The sequence below is a fragment of the Varroa destructor genome, unplaced genomic scaffold (assembly GCF_002443255.2).
Source record: "Varroa destructor unplaced genomic scaffold, Vdes_3.0 BEIS01000005.1, whole genome shotgun sequence".
Classification (NCBI taxonomy): Eukaryota; Metazoa; Arthropoda; class Arachnida; order Mesostigmata; family Varroidae; genus Varroa; species Varroa destructor.
This window is the reverse complement of record NW_019211458.1, coordinates 6,332,830-6,348,133: the sequence shown is the minus strand read 5'-3', so window position 1 is coordinate 6,348,133 and position 15,304 is coordinate 6,332,830. Positions and strand designations below refer to the sequence as shown.

The window sequence follows — 15,304 nt, the reverse complement described above, 5'->3', positions numbered from 1 at the left end:
CGTTAAATACTTACAGAATTTCCATAACTTACTTTAGGCAAATGACGTTTAGTTTCCCACCCCGATCTCAGTTGATCGTGTATAAGTAGTGAAATGCATGCAGTTTCAATTGGGTTGTTGAAGAAAAACAATTGTTTTAATTTTGTAGCTTCCCGCCACTTGTTTACACTTCAAACGACTGGCCCCTGTAAGTATGAAACGAAAGTGCGTCTATACTCGAATCTACACCACCCAATTAAGTGTACCTATTTAATATCTATCAAAATCCTTATCCGGCCTTATCGGGTGATTCTGGTTCTTGTCCTCTGCAATGTCTACAGCGAGTACCCAAGGAGATTTTACGTTCCCGTTACTCTCAATATATTTACCACCTTCGCTGTCTGCAGATAGTTCCAATTTCTCACCGTCATTTTCACCGTCCATAATTAACAAATCATGCTCATCCTTAAGTTCACTTTTTTTTTACCTTGTTTGCCCTTAAGTTGTATTGTTTACGCAGTTTCCCGAAATTCACCTTCTTCAACGCGGCGACTCTTTGTTACTGGGGACTGACTGACCGATGAGGCTCGTCCACCTTTCAATGTTCCTTGAGCTCTCCCTCGGTATTGCTTTTTGTAATATCCCTAACTTTCAATTCACTCTCTTCTTATTATCCTCAACGTTTTCTCACCGTATCGAGTCTATAGCGTTCTGCATGAATTTCTCACGACCCTGATGAGGCTTAGGCGGCAAGCTTTTTTCTATACTCTCAACATCGGTTTCGTCTCTTTCGTCTGAAGGAACCTTTCTGCCAGCAGGGATAACATTGATTCTTTCACCAATAAAGATCTTATCTCAGAAAATAAGAGCATTTTTGTGTTCGACTAAAAAAACTAAAGTTAAGTGCGAACGTGACTCGACGTATCAGGCGTCGTTGATAAGGAACGCGCACGCATTCCATGTCGACGCAGACGCTTCGAGTTCTTGTCAGCGAAATGTTCTCAGAGCTTGAGAGTTATATCGCAGTGTCCTTTTTTCAATCAGGGAAGAAGCAAAAGTGGTGTAAAAAGTAATCAGCTGAATGAAGGAGCGTCAATACTCTAAATAGAGTCAGGTAGACGAGACACAGGTGGCCAACAATTGAGCTTTACTGAGTGATACTAACAGTTTCGTGCAAAATCTAGATAAAGTTATGACAGAAACAAAAGGGGTCATTTCGTCTCACAGTGATGAATGTTTGAGCTTATTTTACCATGAAAGAGCTTACCACCGGTTACCTGCGTAAATGAGTAAGTTCGCAAAAAAACATCCCTTTCTTTTTCTTTTCGACTAATGCCCTGTCCTTTCTCGTTCATTTGCCTGCTAACGTTTTTCTTGCCAGTATCGTGGAAGCCACTTGTTTGTTATAGAACATGTACGCGTATGCAGATGTGCGCACCGGGACATTACAATACAGGAGCCGCATGTAACGGATTTGCAAGGCTTAGGATGAATGTACCTTTTGATATTTCAGAGGCTGCCGGCGACTTTTTTTTTGATAGGTATCAACAGAGACATCAACCTCCCTGAAGCAGCACAAAAAACCCGAAATATATGTAATGTATGTGTTACACATATATGTATTACATAGTGCCATCATTTACTCTTCAGCTTAATTTAATGTGATTCGCCGCCGGCAAAAAATTCACTAATTTTAGCCCGATCTTCATTTTAGGTAAGTTGAGCGCTATTCAACACACGTCTTAATAGCATATTTATTTTTACGACACCTTTAAACGCTTGGAGTCCAGAGCTGCACCAATCTACGACAAGAACCTGTAAACACTTAAATGTAACTTAAAATAAGTAGCGTAGCGTAACGTAAGATACAAATACACCTTTACTCTGTAACTTTTACTACATTTCTTTCGCATCACAGAAAATAACCGCCCTGCAACCCCTGCGACTCAAGCTAGCCGCCATCTATATGACATTATTTCGAACGGCAGTTTTAACTCTGCAGAAACTTTTCAAACCAACTAGTTTCAAGTAACTTCGAACTAGGCTCTTAAGCGACAGCCTAAAGCAGTTGTTTTGTAAGAACTTGGTGCCAAAAGGCTGTTGGTATCACAGTTTGGCTGAAACATAGGGATAACCGTACTAAACATTTATTCAGCACAATAAATCTTATTAACTATGCACAACTCATTTGCACAGGCAGATACTAACGTGATACCCTCTAATCTTCGCTTCTATAACTAGTTTGCTTATTGACTACTACGATTAGATTCAAATTATTGTATCCAAAAATCACAAAAATATATCCGTAGAACGCTTCGAATTTACACAGATCTCAGACACCCCAACCTAATGATAGTGATAGCATTATTCTATAACATACAGCCATTATTCTAGAAATTTAAAAAAAAATAGGTTATGGTATGACCTGATTATGGACCAATGATTTTCTCATTATAAATGTTAACGCCCTTTTAAGAGTTACAATATACATGAGAGTCACCCAGATACCGTGTTTATTTCACTGACTGATTATAATTTCGAGTCATTGTCGAAGCTGGTTTTAAAAATCTTTCAGGGATCTAGTTTTATGCAAACTGACCGCTCCTCAAATATATTTGATACTAGATCTGAAAAAATCAGCGATTCAATTGGATACATCAGTTTATGCACTACGATTAAGCTAGCCGCCATTTATTAACTACTTCGTGAGAACATACAGATATATTTTCTCAATCATTCCGTTTACTAGGTACCTGCTATTTGTCCGCTCCTTACCAGGACATCTGCATCGCTCCCAGCAAAACAATCAACAAAGCAGCAGTTTGCTGTTGTAATAGATAATGAGGCTGTCAGTGACTCGTACTTAGTCCAATCCCTTCTCACCTTCAAGAGAAATGTGTATGATCTACTATGGTTCAAACGTTATACCACTCGAGTGCCAAAGATTCATGTTGGTTGAGTGCAAATATCGACGTATCTATCAGAAAAAGGGGGAAAATGATAGATATCTCACTTATGTGCTTTGAGCAGAAATATATGTGTCAATATTTCCGTTACAGTGGTCATAATGCGCTCGAGCGTAAACAAAATGATTGATGCTACTGCTGCTTTTTTTTATTGTTCGACTCCTCTAGGCGTGGCGCAAAGATCAATGTGGAAGCGGTGTTTGATAAGATGGATCCCAGCTAATGTGAAGGACGTAGCTTCCATCAACAACTCACAGAAATTCGCTTTGAAATTCTCCAGTTGTCGACAGCTAAACGATTTTATCAATAATAATTAGTAATACTACCTCAACCGTTTCGAACGAAAAGCCGGTTCTTTGTAGTCGCCTGCTCCTCGCTGAAAACTCATTCACTGCGGTGTTAAGATACTATTTGTTAAGATATTAATTATTATTTTAGTTTGTCGGCTGCAGTTCGGCTCCTATTTTTAGTCAATGTTGTAGTTGCCATTACGCATGTGATTGGTATCTTTCGTGTTTTTTCGATCCTTTCGACTGCTAGAGATACATAAGATACGATGTTGCTATATACCTCATGTGCCTTTATGTCCTTAAATTTTAAATCGTCGACCACAAGAGCAATGATATGGCGTAGAGCCCCTGCTTCGAAAGAAATAGATTTTTGCTGATACGTCGCGACAGCAGCAGCAGGACTCTCAGCTGCCAAAAGATCGCTGTCGTGTTGAAACATTGGACATATATTAGCTAAAATATTAGTCCTTGGTATTCGAAGACAAGAGTGCCTTCTTAGGTATACAACACACTATAACCCTATGATGATTACTTGACATATGCTAGACTAGAAACCGCTTACGTAGTCTGGTTAATTAGAGTTAAATGTGTTTCTACATTCGGTTATTATCAAGTGCCATATGAAAAAAAAAACTGTAGGTACACACGTTTATCAAATTGCAAATATTTTTAATGGCGGCTACCGCCGAAAGTGAAGTAACAATCCCGTATTGGTTTTAACTTCACTTACATACAACGTTTTTTCTGCTGTGAACTAGAGTTCGTGAAATATTACGAAGGAAGTAAACATGAATATACATCAAAGCTCAAAAATCTTGGTTCTGTGATTTTCGCACAAAGCAAAAAACGTTTCCCCGGTTGTGGTGACGTTATTGTTCATGTGTTAACTGTGCGTGTACTCTGATGCCACGGCTGAAACAAGTGTATTCATAATATCCCAAGAACTATACCGAGAGTTTCTATATATGTGAGGTGCTATGATGCTACACTTGCCAAAAAGTGCACGCTACCCGGCGGGGTCCAGGGGTTCGGGATCCAGACTACCGCCTGTGGCTCTTGCTGGCATGGCGATCGCAGCTTGCCTGGCCATCGTCGTCTACTGGCATCAAGTTAGCGAATATCGCGCGCTTGAAGAACGCTATCGGGAACTGCAGGTACTTCAAATGCGTGAATTACGTTTACCTCAAATACAAAGTGTTGGGTAGCTTTTGTCTGATTGCACGTATAAGACAAAAAGAAAATGTGTGTCTTTAGCAGATGATAGGTATTTAGAAATGGGCAGGAGCTTCACGACAATAAACTTTATTTTTAAAGTTCCCTGTAACATAAGCTTATTGTTAGCCAATCAAGCAAATCGCTTTTTATTTTTTGCCTAGTAGTCAGTAAGGTACGTCATTCAATTTGGCGTACCATTGTCGTTATGACACTTCGTTTATTTTCCAAATATTCAATCTTGGTCAGTCTGTGGATATTAACTTTCGACCACACATATTGAGTCATAGTAGAGAACTTGCTTATGATATCTCCTGCACTAGAAACAATTACTGAAGTAACGAAATAAAGTCTTAATAATAGCAAGACGCAAAATTTCGAGATTTTTATGCGCAATAAAATAAAGACCCTGTGAAAGAAACAATGTAGCATTTAACGTATCTCCGAATTAGATTTCATTAAAAAAAAATAACTCAAAGAAGCTAAAAATAAAGGATAGCTGGAGAAAATAATAATGGTTTTAACTATTTAAACGAAAGTTTAAGCACGATCTTATCGCGCATTAACAGGTATGGGTATCCTACTTTAGGCTAATCCGAAATGATTATAGCTAGCAGAATCACAGGAAAATGTACAAAAATAAAAGGAAATAGTGAAGGATTGGGCCAGCGCACTTTATTAATACCGGATTCTATCCGGTTAACCCTAGCCCTGTTTGGGGCGTTTAGGATTTCATAAGTTATTTTGATTCGACAGTTCACAATCTTATTATCTCTAATTAATTTAAAAGTTACAAAAAGGTGGTCGAGGTCGCCCTCTATTGTCTATGGATGAACCTACACGAAGCCTGCAGACGCATGGTGAAATCATAGTTCTCAAACGTGTATGGTATAGAGTCCGGACCACCCAGGGCCGTTGGGGGTCGGTCCCCTTTTATACGCAGTATCCGAGCAGTAACTCACGGCCTGGGTCTACTCATCAGATGAGAACAATATTAGCCAGCAAACAATGAATCTAGCGCCCGCTGCTCACGTTACGCAAAAGTTCCCGATCTTACAGCCTGTCGGGTAACTCGACCAGGGTCGGAATCGCACTTTTTAGGGCAGAGGGGTAAAATATTTCGTTTGTTTTTAATGTGTATCATTGAGTAGCTTTTAGGGCAGGCCTGAGCCCCTTCCGACGTCCGAGGGAAAGGGACGAGTACCAACAGACAAACGCCTACACCTGTCGCCACAGATGGCGCCACTGCCAGTTCTTTGACCATTATTTGTTTTAGTTCGAGTAGCACATATTGAGTAAAAATGTGCATTTGAAATAATAAACAAACATAAGATCAACACTTCGAATAGTGTGGACTTACCAGAAAAGTTCCTAGACAATTATAAAATTGAACCTTTATATTTTCCTAGTGCTGTTAGTAGTATGCTATTTATGTGTTCGTGAGATCGTTCGTTGGCGACTGCACCAGAAAGTTTCTAACACTCACGTTTACGGCAATGCATTACATTTTCTGAAAGATTGCGGAAACCCTTCCCAAAAATCAAGATGCAAAGATGCTCTAGGACGAAATTGCAAACTGCTGGGAAAAAAAATCAAGAAAAGTAACCGTCTGCCAGTGTGTTTTATTATCGATATCGTGCGTAAGTATTAGTGCGCTACACATTGATATATGGCAGATCCACTGTCTTGTGCTTTAGTTGTATTTTATTTCTATGAATAAGTCATATTCGACGTTTCTCTTTGTTAGTCTTTTAAGCCATCTGGAACGTACGAGACGAGGCTTTAGGCTAAATAGAAGCACAATTGCACTAAGAGTGCGCAACTCTCTGCAGATATGAAGATCTTACAACAATGAGTGTATCTAGTTGTGCGTTCGATGTAAGTGATGCACGTGTGTAAGTACATAAGTAGGTATTAGAGGCGTGAACATCTCCGAGATGCCAGTGGTCGGTATGCTTTAGTAACCAATATGAAATGTATGGAAGATTATGAAACGAGAGAAATCTTTTTTTTATTGTTACCTGTAGGAAAAGTTTCGTTTGTTCGTTGAGAAAAAAGAAGCGCTACAACGCCAATATAACGATTTACAGAACGTTTCTCAAGACGCGTCGAGAAAAATTAAGGACACTAAGGAGCGTTTGACGACATGCGAAAAGGTATGATGTGATGCTGACCGACAACTTTTGGATGTTGGGAAAGCCGATTAATAGAATGCATCTGTGAAAATTTCAAATCGACGTGTGTACGTTACTTAGAAGAGATTAACATAACCTTCAATGTATATAGTAAGGTTGCATTAATTGAACTGATACGGAATTGGCGGTGACGAGATGTATTAAGAATCAGCGGTGATCCTAAGGAGTCAAATAATAAAAATATACGCCTAATGAAAGTGTGATTCTCAGACAGAGTCAGGCACAACCCGACCGAGTTCGCCATTGGTAAATCATTGTCTGCGTGACTAAAATGTTGCTCATTACGAATGAGGGAATCTTATTTGTTCATTGCAGGAGCGTGAAACTCTGGACACAACGTTACGTGAGAAGCAGTGGCAGCTCGATGCAGCCGCTGCCAAAGCGACAGTGGCCGTCGGATCGCTACCCTTTGCGCAGCCAAATTCAGCTTTATTGAAGCAGCAGCAGCAGCAGCAGCAACATCCAAATCAACTGCAGCATATGGATGATACGAGAGTAAAACGATTGTAGAAAATGTATCAAAACTAATTCGGATAGCAATTACTATATTATTAGTTATGAGAAAATGTGATCTCCTTGGAATACGAATATGTGAACAAAAAAATACGACGCCAGTAAATAAAGACAAATATATTTGTATAACACCTAAGCTATGTGCTTTTTCACCAATACACCGTAACGTCATCTAGCAGCAGTATCTCTTGGCTTTGAATGAGTATGCAAAATGCTTTACAATACTTTCGAGGGATCGAATGGGCAGTAGTACCAGGAATTTGGAACTAAAAGGAATCCGCTTGGGCACGTGCGATCTTCTACGTACAAATTTGTCAATAAAAAGTGGACTAATACGATTATTTTTATTAGCAAGAAAGGTCATTCCTAATGCCAGGTAATCACCGTAGCCACGTATTTACTGCAAACAAGGCACTTCGCGATATCTTGCTAGCAAAAAAGCCCAAGTGCGAAAGTCGGTACTTTTACAGCTGTTCTAAGAAAAGTCCCCTGAAGCGTCAAAGTTGATCGGTTAAATAAATGGAACGCTTAAATAATACTGCATTTAGCTTTGTTGCTTCAAATAGTATGATATAAGTAGTTAGCTCACTGCCCTACAAGCTGTATTAAGAACAAGGAACAAGCGTTTAGGTTACAGTTTGACCAACGATTGACAAATAAAACAAAAATGTCTAAACCCGATTTTTCACACTGCTAACAAAAATGCTTTTGCCTGCGTTGGGCTTCGTTGAGTGATCGGCATCAGTTCAGTTAATCAACTAATGGCACAACGAAAATTATTTATAACGCTAATATTCCACGTACGAGTATCCATATGTTCACGTACGCTGCTATATTCATTGTTTGAATAGCACACACTCGTAGGCCTGGCACATTCAGAAAATGCTGAAAACGTTGCAACGACTAACGGACTAGAGGCAGGGTTCTTAGTGGGCAACGACCAGAAACGGAAATGGGTCTTTCTGTCTAGGGCGACCTCCGTTCGAACCCGTAGTGCTGGAAAATACAGCAACAGGAATCGCTGGTGACGTAACGGCTGCTGTCGCTCTATCAGGTGGTCACACAATACTTGCGCAGTTTAGTCACTCGGTTGTAATTCTTCGTATTAATGTTACTGTTATTATTAATTCATGTTGAAATAATGAAGAGAGATAGCCTTAATGAATGGGATAGAGATGGGGCTTACTGGTTCGTTTAGAACTGCGGAAATTAGCACAGTGATGTTTATGAAGATGGTATCGTCGATAATAACAGGCTTTCAGGATATCAGATAAATATGGGCCTCGCGGACCCCGTTACCCAATATGACGAATTCAACCTGTATCGTATCCTTACTTCTAACGTGACTTCTGCGGGTCAAAACTGATAGACGATACCAGTGTCTCGGTTCGCTTGATAGAGCAGTAATAATCGCATTTGTATTAAACATTGTCGCTTTCCCATATCGACTTTGGGCCTGGTAAAATCTTCGGAAATGCGGTTCGTTCTAGTGGGTAGGTTGACACTTCCAAAAGTAGAACATGCAAGCTGCATAATTGGCGGCCACCAGTTCCAATCCACAACACGTTACTAAATATCTAAGAACTATGAAATTTAGCGATAAAATACTTTTAGACAATGAACCCGGTATGTATGTAGTGATTCTGCAAGATTGAATGAAAGAATGATACGGAAGAAACGACGTATATTTCGGCGACCCTGTATGTTTATATAATCTTGGAAAAATGAATAGGAAAGGAAACAGACTGTGCTTTCATTTATAATGATAGTGAAGGCAGTTGACAGTAGTACGATGTCCAAAAAATCGCCGATTCACTTATCATTTACGCGAACCGTTATGCGAAAACGAATCAGAAGTGTCTAGCGTAGGTTCCTCTTAGTCAACGTGCTGTAAACGAGATAATCACATTCACACACAAAAATAACATGCCTATTTCGTCAAGTAAATCACGAAGTACATAACACTTTGATAGGTTTTAGGCTTCGTATGGAGATAGTATATCGCACGGAAGGATATAATGCTTATTTACTGAAAAGGAATAATCCTTTAAACATGAAAGCGTTGGTATTGTAAATTACAGGCCGTTAAGCACAAAAAATATCCATATTCAATGAATAACAAAACATAGGGTTTTTGAAGACAATCTGTCAAAAAACGTATATATCACAAGGGTAACAATAGGCTGAACAGCTGGAAACCTGGTTGATCGCCGACATAGAACGCCGACCACGTAAGTGGTTAACGCACTACAGCAACTCCGCGGCTTGCCCGATTAGCTTCTCACCCCCCATAAATCACTTCTCGAAAATTAAAGGGGCAACCTAAGTTCACTGTTATTCCTTATCTTGCCAAAGGGCTTTCCGTATCAAATAAAAGGGTCGAAGAAATCAGTTATCTTGTATGCAAAGGGCCGTAGTATACGAGTCGAACAGCTTCCAAATATAATAAACTTTAGCCCGGCGCCACGTGGCAGTCACAGAATTGGGACTTACCATAAGCCTGATCAAGACGGAAGCGATAAGGGAGGCTTAGAAAGGGGCGAGAACAACGACCACTAACACGCCCTAATTTTTCAGGTAGCCTTCTGCCTAGGTAAACCAATTTTTGTACTTTGGGTTGCGCTTCTCTGCGAGCAGCAAAAGTTTAACTGTGTGCATGACCGAAGGATGCAGGAAGGCAATGTTGGCCCAACGAGCCGTGAAAGGATTTCATCGCTTGCCACTCACAACCGCTGCAAGCTTTTTCGACCTCGAAGTAGCTTTGGTCGCAATGTATGGGATACACGTTATTTGGCAAGATTCTGCAGTCGAGAACTCGGACAGCTAAATCGCGTCAAAACCTCCTTCTTGAAAGGAGCACTGAGACTACAAATAGTGACCCGAAATCGCTTCACGTATCGCTTGGCTGACTTGCGACTGCTGTCCGAAAACCCGCATTTTTTAGCTTTCAGCAGCGGAAACCTTCAACAAGAAGCTCAGACGCAGGGAGCGAAAATTTACGTCCATTGATAGGTATCATTTTGCTTCGAATACAATGAGAAACAATGATTGAAACAGACGAGCCGTCTTTTGTAAGGATTCTACGATAGATTCTACAGGAGACCAAACTTCCACGAGCACGACGATACACATAAGTAATATAAATGGGGAACAAACTGGGTACCGTACATTGCTACCTAGTAGTATTCCTAGGTAACCTAACAAATCTCATTCATTTTTTTAAGTTTAACAAGACCTGTATAATTCATATACCGCGAACCGTCTTAAATGCTTCTATGTACTCTTTCTGATAATGGTGTATCGCTTTGTTGACTCATATTTGTGAAGCTTTTCACTACTATCGGCAAAGGTGAATAAATAAATTCTTATCGACAAAAGACAGCTTTTTGGTAATGCTTGTAATGACAATTATAATAGTTATACATTTTCGTGAGCTTCATTCATATTAAGCACTAGGTGACTGATATCTATATTCACTTGGTTAAAAATAAAAATTATATCGACGCCCCAATTATAATAAATTATAATTTATACAGATTTTTTTCATATCAGAGGCGTGTCGGCGTTCAAACTCATCCAATTCGTCAAAAGTGACTACATAAATATTGGGTATTTTTGAGCGCGTTGCGGATGATGGCGTTGAGAACGATACTGACGCAGTGAGCACCGCCGTCGCAACTAGCGCGATGCGCAGGCGTTACTATTGAAGTGACGCGTTGAGGTGCTGTATGGAGCGAGATATAAGTAAGACGAGCTCGGTCTTTCCATTCTTTTCTGTTTATAGATCAAGCAATTAATAAAAGGTTCAACTTAAAGAAAGATGATTTCTTTTTGGCTAGCCATGAACGATGAAGGAACAATTAATTAATTTCTATTATTCGTAGTCGGTCATTTCTAACTGGCCATCATTGGATAGATCAATAAAAACAGTAAAAACAGCAGCAATTACCTTTTCAACCATGGTCTGTAATATAGTTGCCCTAAGGCACGGTTTCTTTAGGCCGTCGTTCTGAAGGTTCTGTTTCGTTTAACCATCATTTTTCATATAAATACGAAAACGGAATTTAGCTGATATATAAATCCTTAGTATTGCCATTATTAATATATGACACAACATGGTTATTCCCTTGAGAGAGCACTTTTTGTTACGTTTTCTTGGTGGCCAAACATAATTTCACTTTTCTTTTAAATGTTTGAGTCGTAATGCTTTAGGTAGAGCATCGATGTGGCTAGGACATACTACTCTCTCAAAATGTATAATCTCATCGACAAATATCCGCCATAATGTCGCGCTATTGGCACGCTCGTCTTACAATTTGTAAGACAACGCGCAAAATAGCACTTCAGGTCATATAATTACCCACTTGCTGCTCGAGATGTCTAACTTATTTCATCAGGCCTTTGTTTCTTCAACATCGTTTGAGATCTCCTAAGCTCTTCTTACATTTAAAGACAAGAGCACCCGAGACAGTCCAACAAAGCTATAACTATGATTTGTTTCAGAGCGTACCTTTTTGAAAAGTGTGTCAAACTTCACTTTGAAGCTCACCTGTTTAACATATTTTTTTTTCAAAAGCTCAATCTTTTACCTGCGCTTACGTGATCTGGGTCTTTGTGGTACCTATAACTATACCACGCGCTCCGTTACACTAGAGGAAACGTCTCCGTTGTTACCTTAATTAAAGTTGAAAAGGCGTTTAACATTATCACGCATAATGTCTTTTAAGACATAACTTTCGACTCTCTTTTGTCGTTTTCAGTATTTTTTTTATTTGAGTTTTATTTTTTGAATGCAAGCATCGGAGATGCGGTCTCGAATGATCGTTAAGTAACACTTAGGTCTTAGGCCCATTTATATTTAACTTTTACATAAATGAACTGCTTCTGTATATCAAGCTCCATGAACACAGATTGCATGCCGCTTTTTTTGCCGACGACCTTATTGCTATGAAACGGATTTTAATGCACACATCTGTGATTTGGAGTCACTTGACCGTCCTGAAAACATTTCTGAAACGAGATGTGACTTTTTTAAAACGTCTCAGTGCTTCATCACCAGAGCAAGCAACTCAATCAATCTTGATAGGACAGTCCCGCAATTTCTGTACCTTTATAAATTTATAGATAATTGCATATGTATTGTGATCTGGAATCACACTACCTCTTAGCATTTAAATATGGTGTTAGCGATCCAGAGTGATGCCGTGCGTGCTAGAGAAATTGCTATAGAACACAGCGCAGAAGCTATATACTAAATTCCCCTGAGTTATCAATATCGGTATATTTGGAACAAGCTCATTACTTGATCTATATTGAGTTGACGGCCCAAAGCTAAGAGTTGCTACTATTTATTAGGCGACGCTAGCAACACTTGATTTCGACATTGTTTTCGTTGTTGTTGTTTATATACGCATTATGTTAAACAAGGCTGCCATGTGATTTTTGGTTAATATTAATTTTTTTTTCAAATTGATGCGGTCTTGGAACTTGTATGTTTGAATGGAGTTTAGTTGGCTATACTTGAATTTTTATCGCAACAGGCGTATTGAACAGAATGTGTTCACTAAGCTCTTTAAAGAATATCGTATTGAAACCGCGTGCAAAGATCGAGAGAAGGAATCATGCAGGCATTGACGACCAATTATCATTTCCTTCTCATTCAGAAACACTGGAGATGAAAAATGTTTTTCTGAGTAAATTGAAGATATTCTGGACAAGTATAATGCTTTCTCGGTAGCCAATTCGTCCGCTTCCTATTATCATTCATTAATTTATATCTGTTTACAAATCAGCAAGTCGATACCCCAGGCACCCAACCCTTTGCGACATGAGTGGGCGAAAAAGCTTTGTAGCTTAACCCTCCAGGGCCCACCACGTTCTATATTTTCACAAATGGTAGATTTAACGTTTGCTTACGTTCGAAAACTCCATTTTATGTGGTTGACAGATCGATACATGTAAGTTGATCAAGGAAACTCACTCAATTACCTTTGTCAGGTGGAACTTAAACATTTGAAATGCATACATTTGTACATAATAAATTTGCCATTCTGTACCGCACTATACAGATGACGGCTTTATGAGTCGAGGTAAACCATGGTTGCAAAAATTATTTCTGAAATGGTCGACTCAGGTTCATAAGATGGTTTAGAACCTACCAACAACCGCATTATATGTTGCGTTACTATTATTCTTAGGTTTGTTAAATAGGGCTTGACTGCCCAGCGATTGAGCATGACATATATCACAAGGCCGCCCACGCTAAGTACAGGCACAGTATTTATCAGTTTCATGCAACTCCTGTACTTTGTATAAGCAAAACTAAAAGACGTGGAAACCATACATAGCGCGCTACTACACCTCTTTCAAACAGGCTAAATCCTTTTCAGATGTCGTTTGTCATGACGTACCTTTGAGTGAATTAGGGACCAACCTCCTCGAATTTTTAATTTTATTTTTGCAAGTTTTCTTGAGTTGTTAGAATATGCAATAGGTTGAAGTAGTAATGGATGTCTGCGGCAAACAATGGTATCGGCGCCAGCAAGTAAGTAAAACTGTTGTGGGTTTTTTGGTGCAATATTATAGCTCTTTTCAGGAACGAGACCTTCGTCCGGTTTAGCTGCTCGAAATTATTCGCACTGAGATTCTCCCAAATTATGCTCACCTAAAGAAACTTTGACGTTGAAAAGTCACAAAGCAGCTGAAAGGGACAGTGGCTGGGGTATAAGTGTTGAAAATGTGGCAATCAAGGCCCTTCTGTTTTAATATGCTGGAGGAACTTGCGGTCCCGACGCGAGAGCAGCAAGTCCAGGTCCCTGAATCGATGAACGTATGTCAGCATCGACCAAAACGCGTGATAAAGCGTATTAAAACAACAACTCTGCCATCTCTTCTAAATATCATAGCGTCTGTTTTAATCAGGTTGAAGGGCAGACGAGATTCCGAAACAACGGAGTGTGACCACGCCAAGGCCTGCTACACATGGGAGTGACTGCGCCCGCAAGTAACTAAGTCATCAATGTAAAAGAGAACCGTTTCCGTGCTTAAGGACTCGCGTATCTTGTCGGTTAGATTTTTAAGGAGGACTGAGAAAAAGAGATGGCTCAGGTTATCATTCCGCACTACATTTGTAGTCTGGTAAATGCTGGGAGCTTCGAGACCACATTATATTGTCGACTATCATTACTCCTCTTAACCATAAGGTTAAGCACATTTGTGGGAACGTTGATGTCGGGCAGTGCTTGAAGCTGAACTCCTCATGTCGGAGCCGAAGGCTACTTTGAAACTCACAGACATCACAAGTATACAGCCGAAGACTATTTAAAGTTCGTTTAATGATGGCGAATACTTTGCATGCTGTATCGGTCGAACGATAACTCATGAATGGATATTGTTCTTTGGCTATCACACATAAGCCTTCCAAGAATGCGCTTAGTCTTCTTACCAGCAGATACGAGAGAGATTTATAGGGTACGCTTTTCCTCAAGACCCTTTATAAAAACACAATATCGGCTTGCTTGAATCTCAAATTTGCCTTTGGAACGCAGTTCGGAACAATGATATACGTTGGACAAAGCAGACGAGACCAGCCATAAAGCGACCTCAAACCGTTCATTCCCAATCCAGTCCGGTCTAACTACCCTCTTTGAGTGTAGGCTCCTGAGCCCCTGAGTCACTTCTAGGTGTCGCTTGATGAGGGTATTCTGGCGAAACAGCTGGTAAGCACCGATGAACTAACCGGATATAACGAAGGCCTGCGTAGACCAGTCCATTTGTGTGACCGGCGGTCGACAACTCCTATAAATTATATAATGTTATATATGCATATAACGCTTAGGGAACTGTAGGATCCACTTTAAAAAGCTTGTATTTATTTATTTCTGGCGGATAAACAAAGGAAATTGTAGAATTTCAGTGGATATATTCAATTAAGGAAAATCTCCGATTCACGCTAATCTCGGTTTCTTGGACGACACCCCAGTGTCATCCTAGCTACCATCCTATTAAGATATATAGGCCGTACGAAGAAAACACGGTTTAAGAAGTCGAGTTTTCTGTCAATACTTTAGCTTGAGAAGCATATATCAAATGTTAAAATAGGTAATAAATACCTACATATGTCAATTTATATTTATTTATTAACATATAT

General features: G+C 39.7%; 1 protein-coding gene across 10 annotated transcripts; it reads left to right on the top strand.

The window, feature by feature from the left end:
• The first annotated feature begins 968 nt into the window (after positions 1-968).
• Positions 969-7,291, top strand: LOC111251764 (uncharacterized). 10 transcript variants are annotated; one of them, XM_086990423.1, is made up of 5 exons: positions 2,771-2,929; positions 3,114-3,734; positions 3,994-4,389; positions 6,475-6,603; positions 6,958-7,291. In XM_086990423.1, the coding sequence occupies exons 3-5, from the start codon at positions 4,213-4,215 to the stop codon at positions 7,150-7,152; spliced, it is 501 nt and encodes a 166-aa protein (XP_086846549.1). In that variant the 5' UTR covers positions 2,771-2,929; positions 3,114-3,734; positions 3,994-4,212; the 3' UTR covers positions 7,153-7,291. The 10 variants fall into 10 exon arrangements, with proteins under 10 accessions (XP_086846550.1, XP_022664472.1, XP_022664471.1 ...); XM_022808743.2 differs by lacking the exons at positions 2,771-2,929; positions 3,114-3,734 and adding exons at positions 5,965-6,087; positions 6,195-6,325 and having other exon boundaries at positions 4,248-4,389; XM_086990424.1 differs by lacking the exons at positions 2,771-2,929; positions 3,114-3,734 and adding an exon at positions 969-1,093.
• Positions 7,292-15,304: the final 8,013 nt, after the last annotated feature.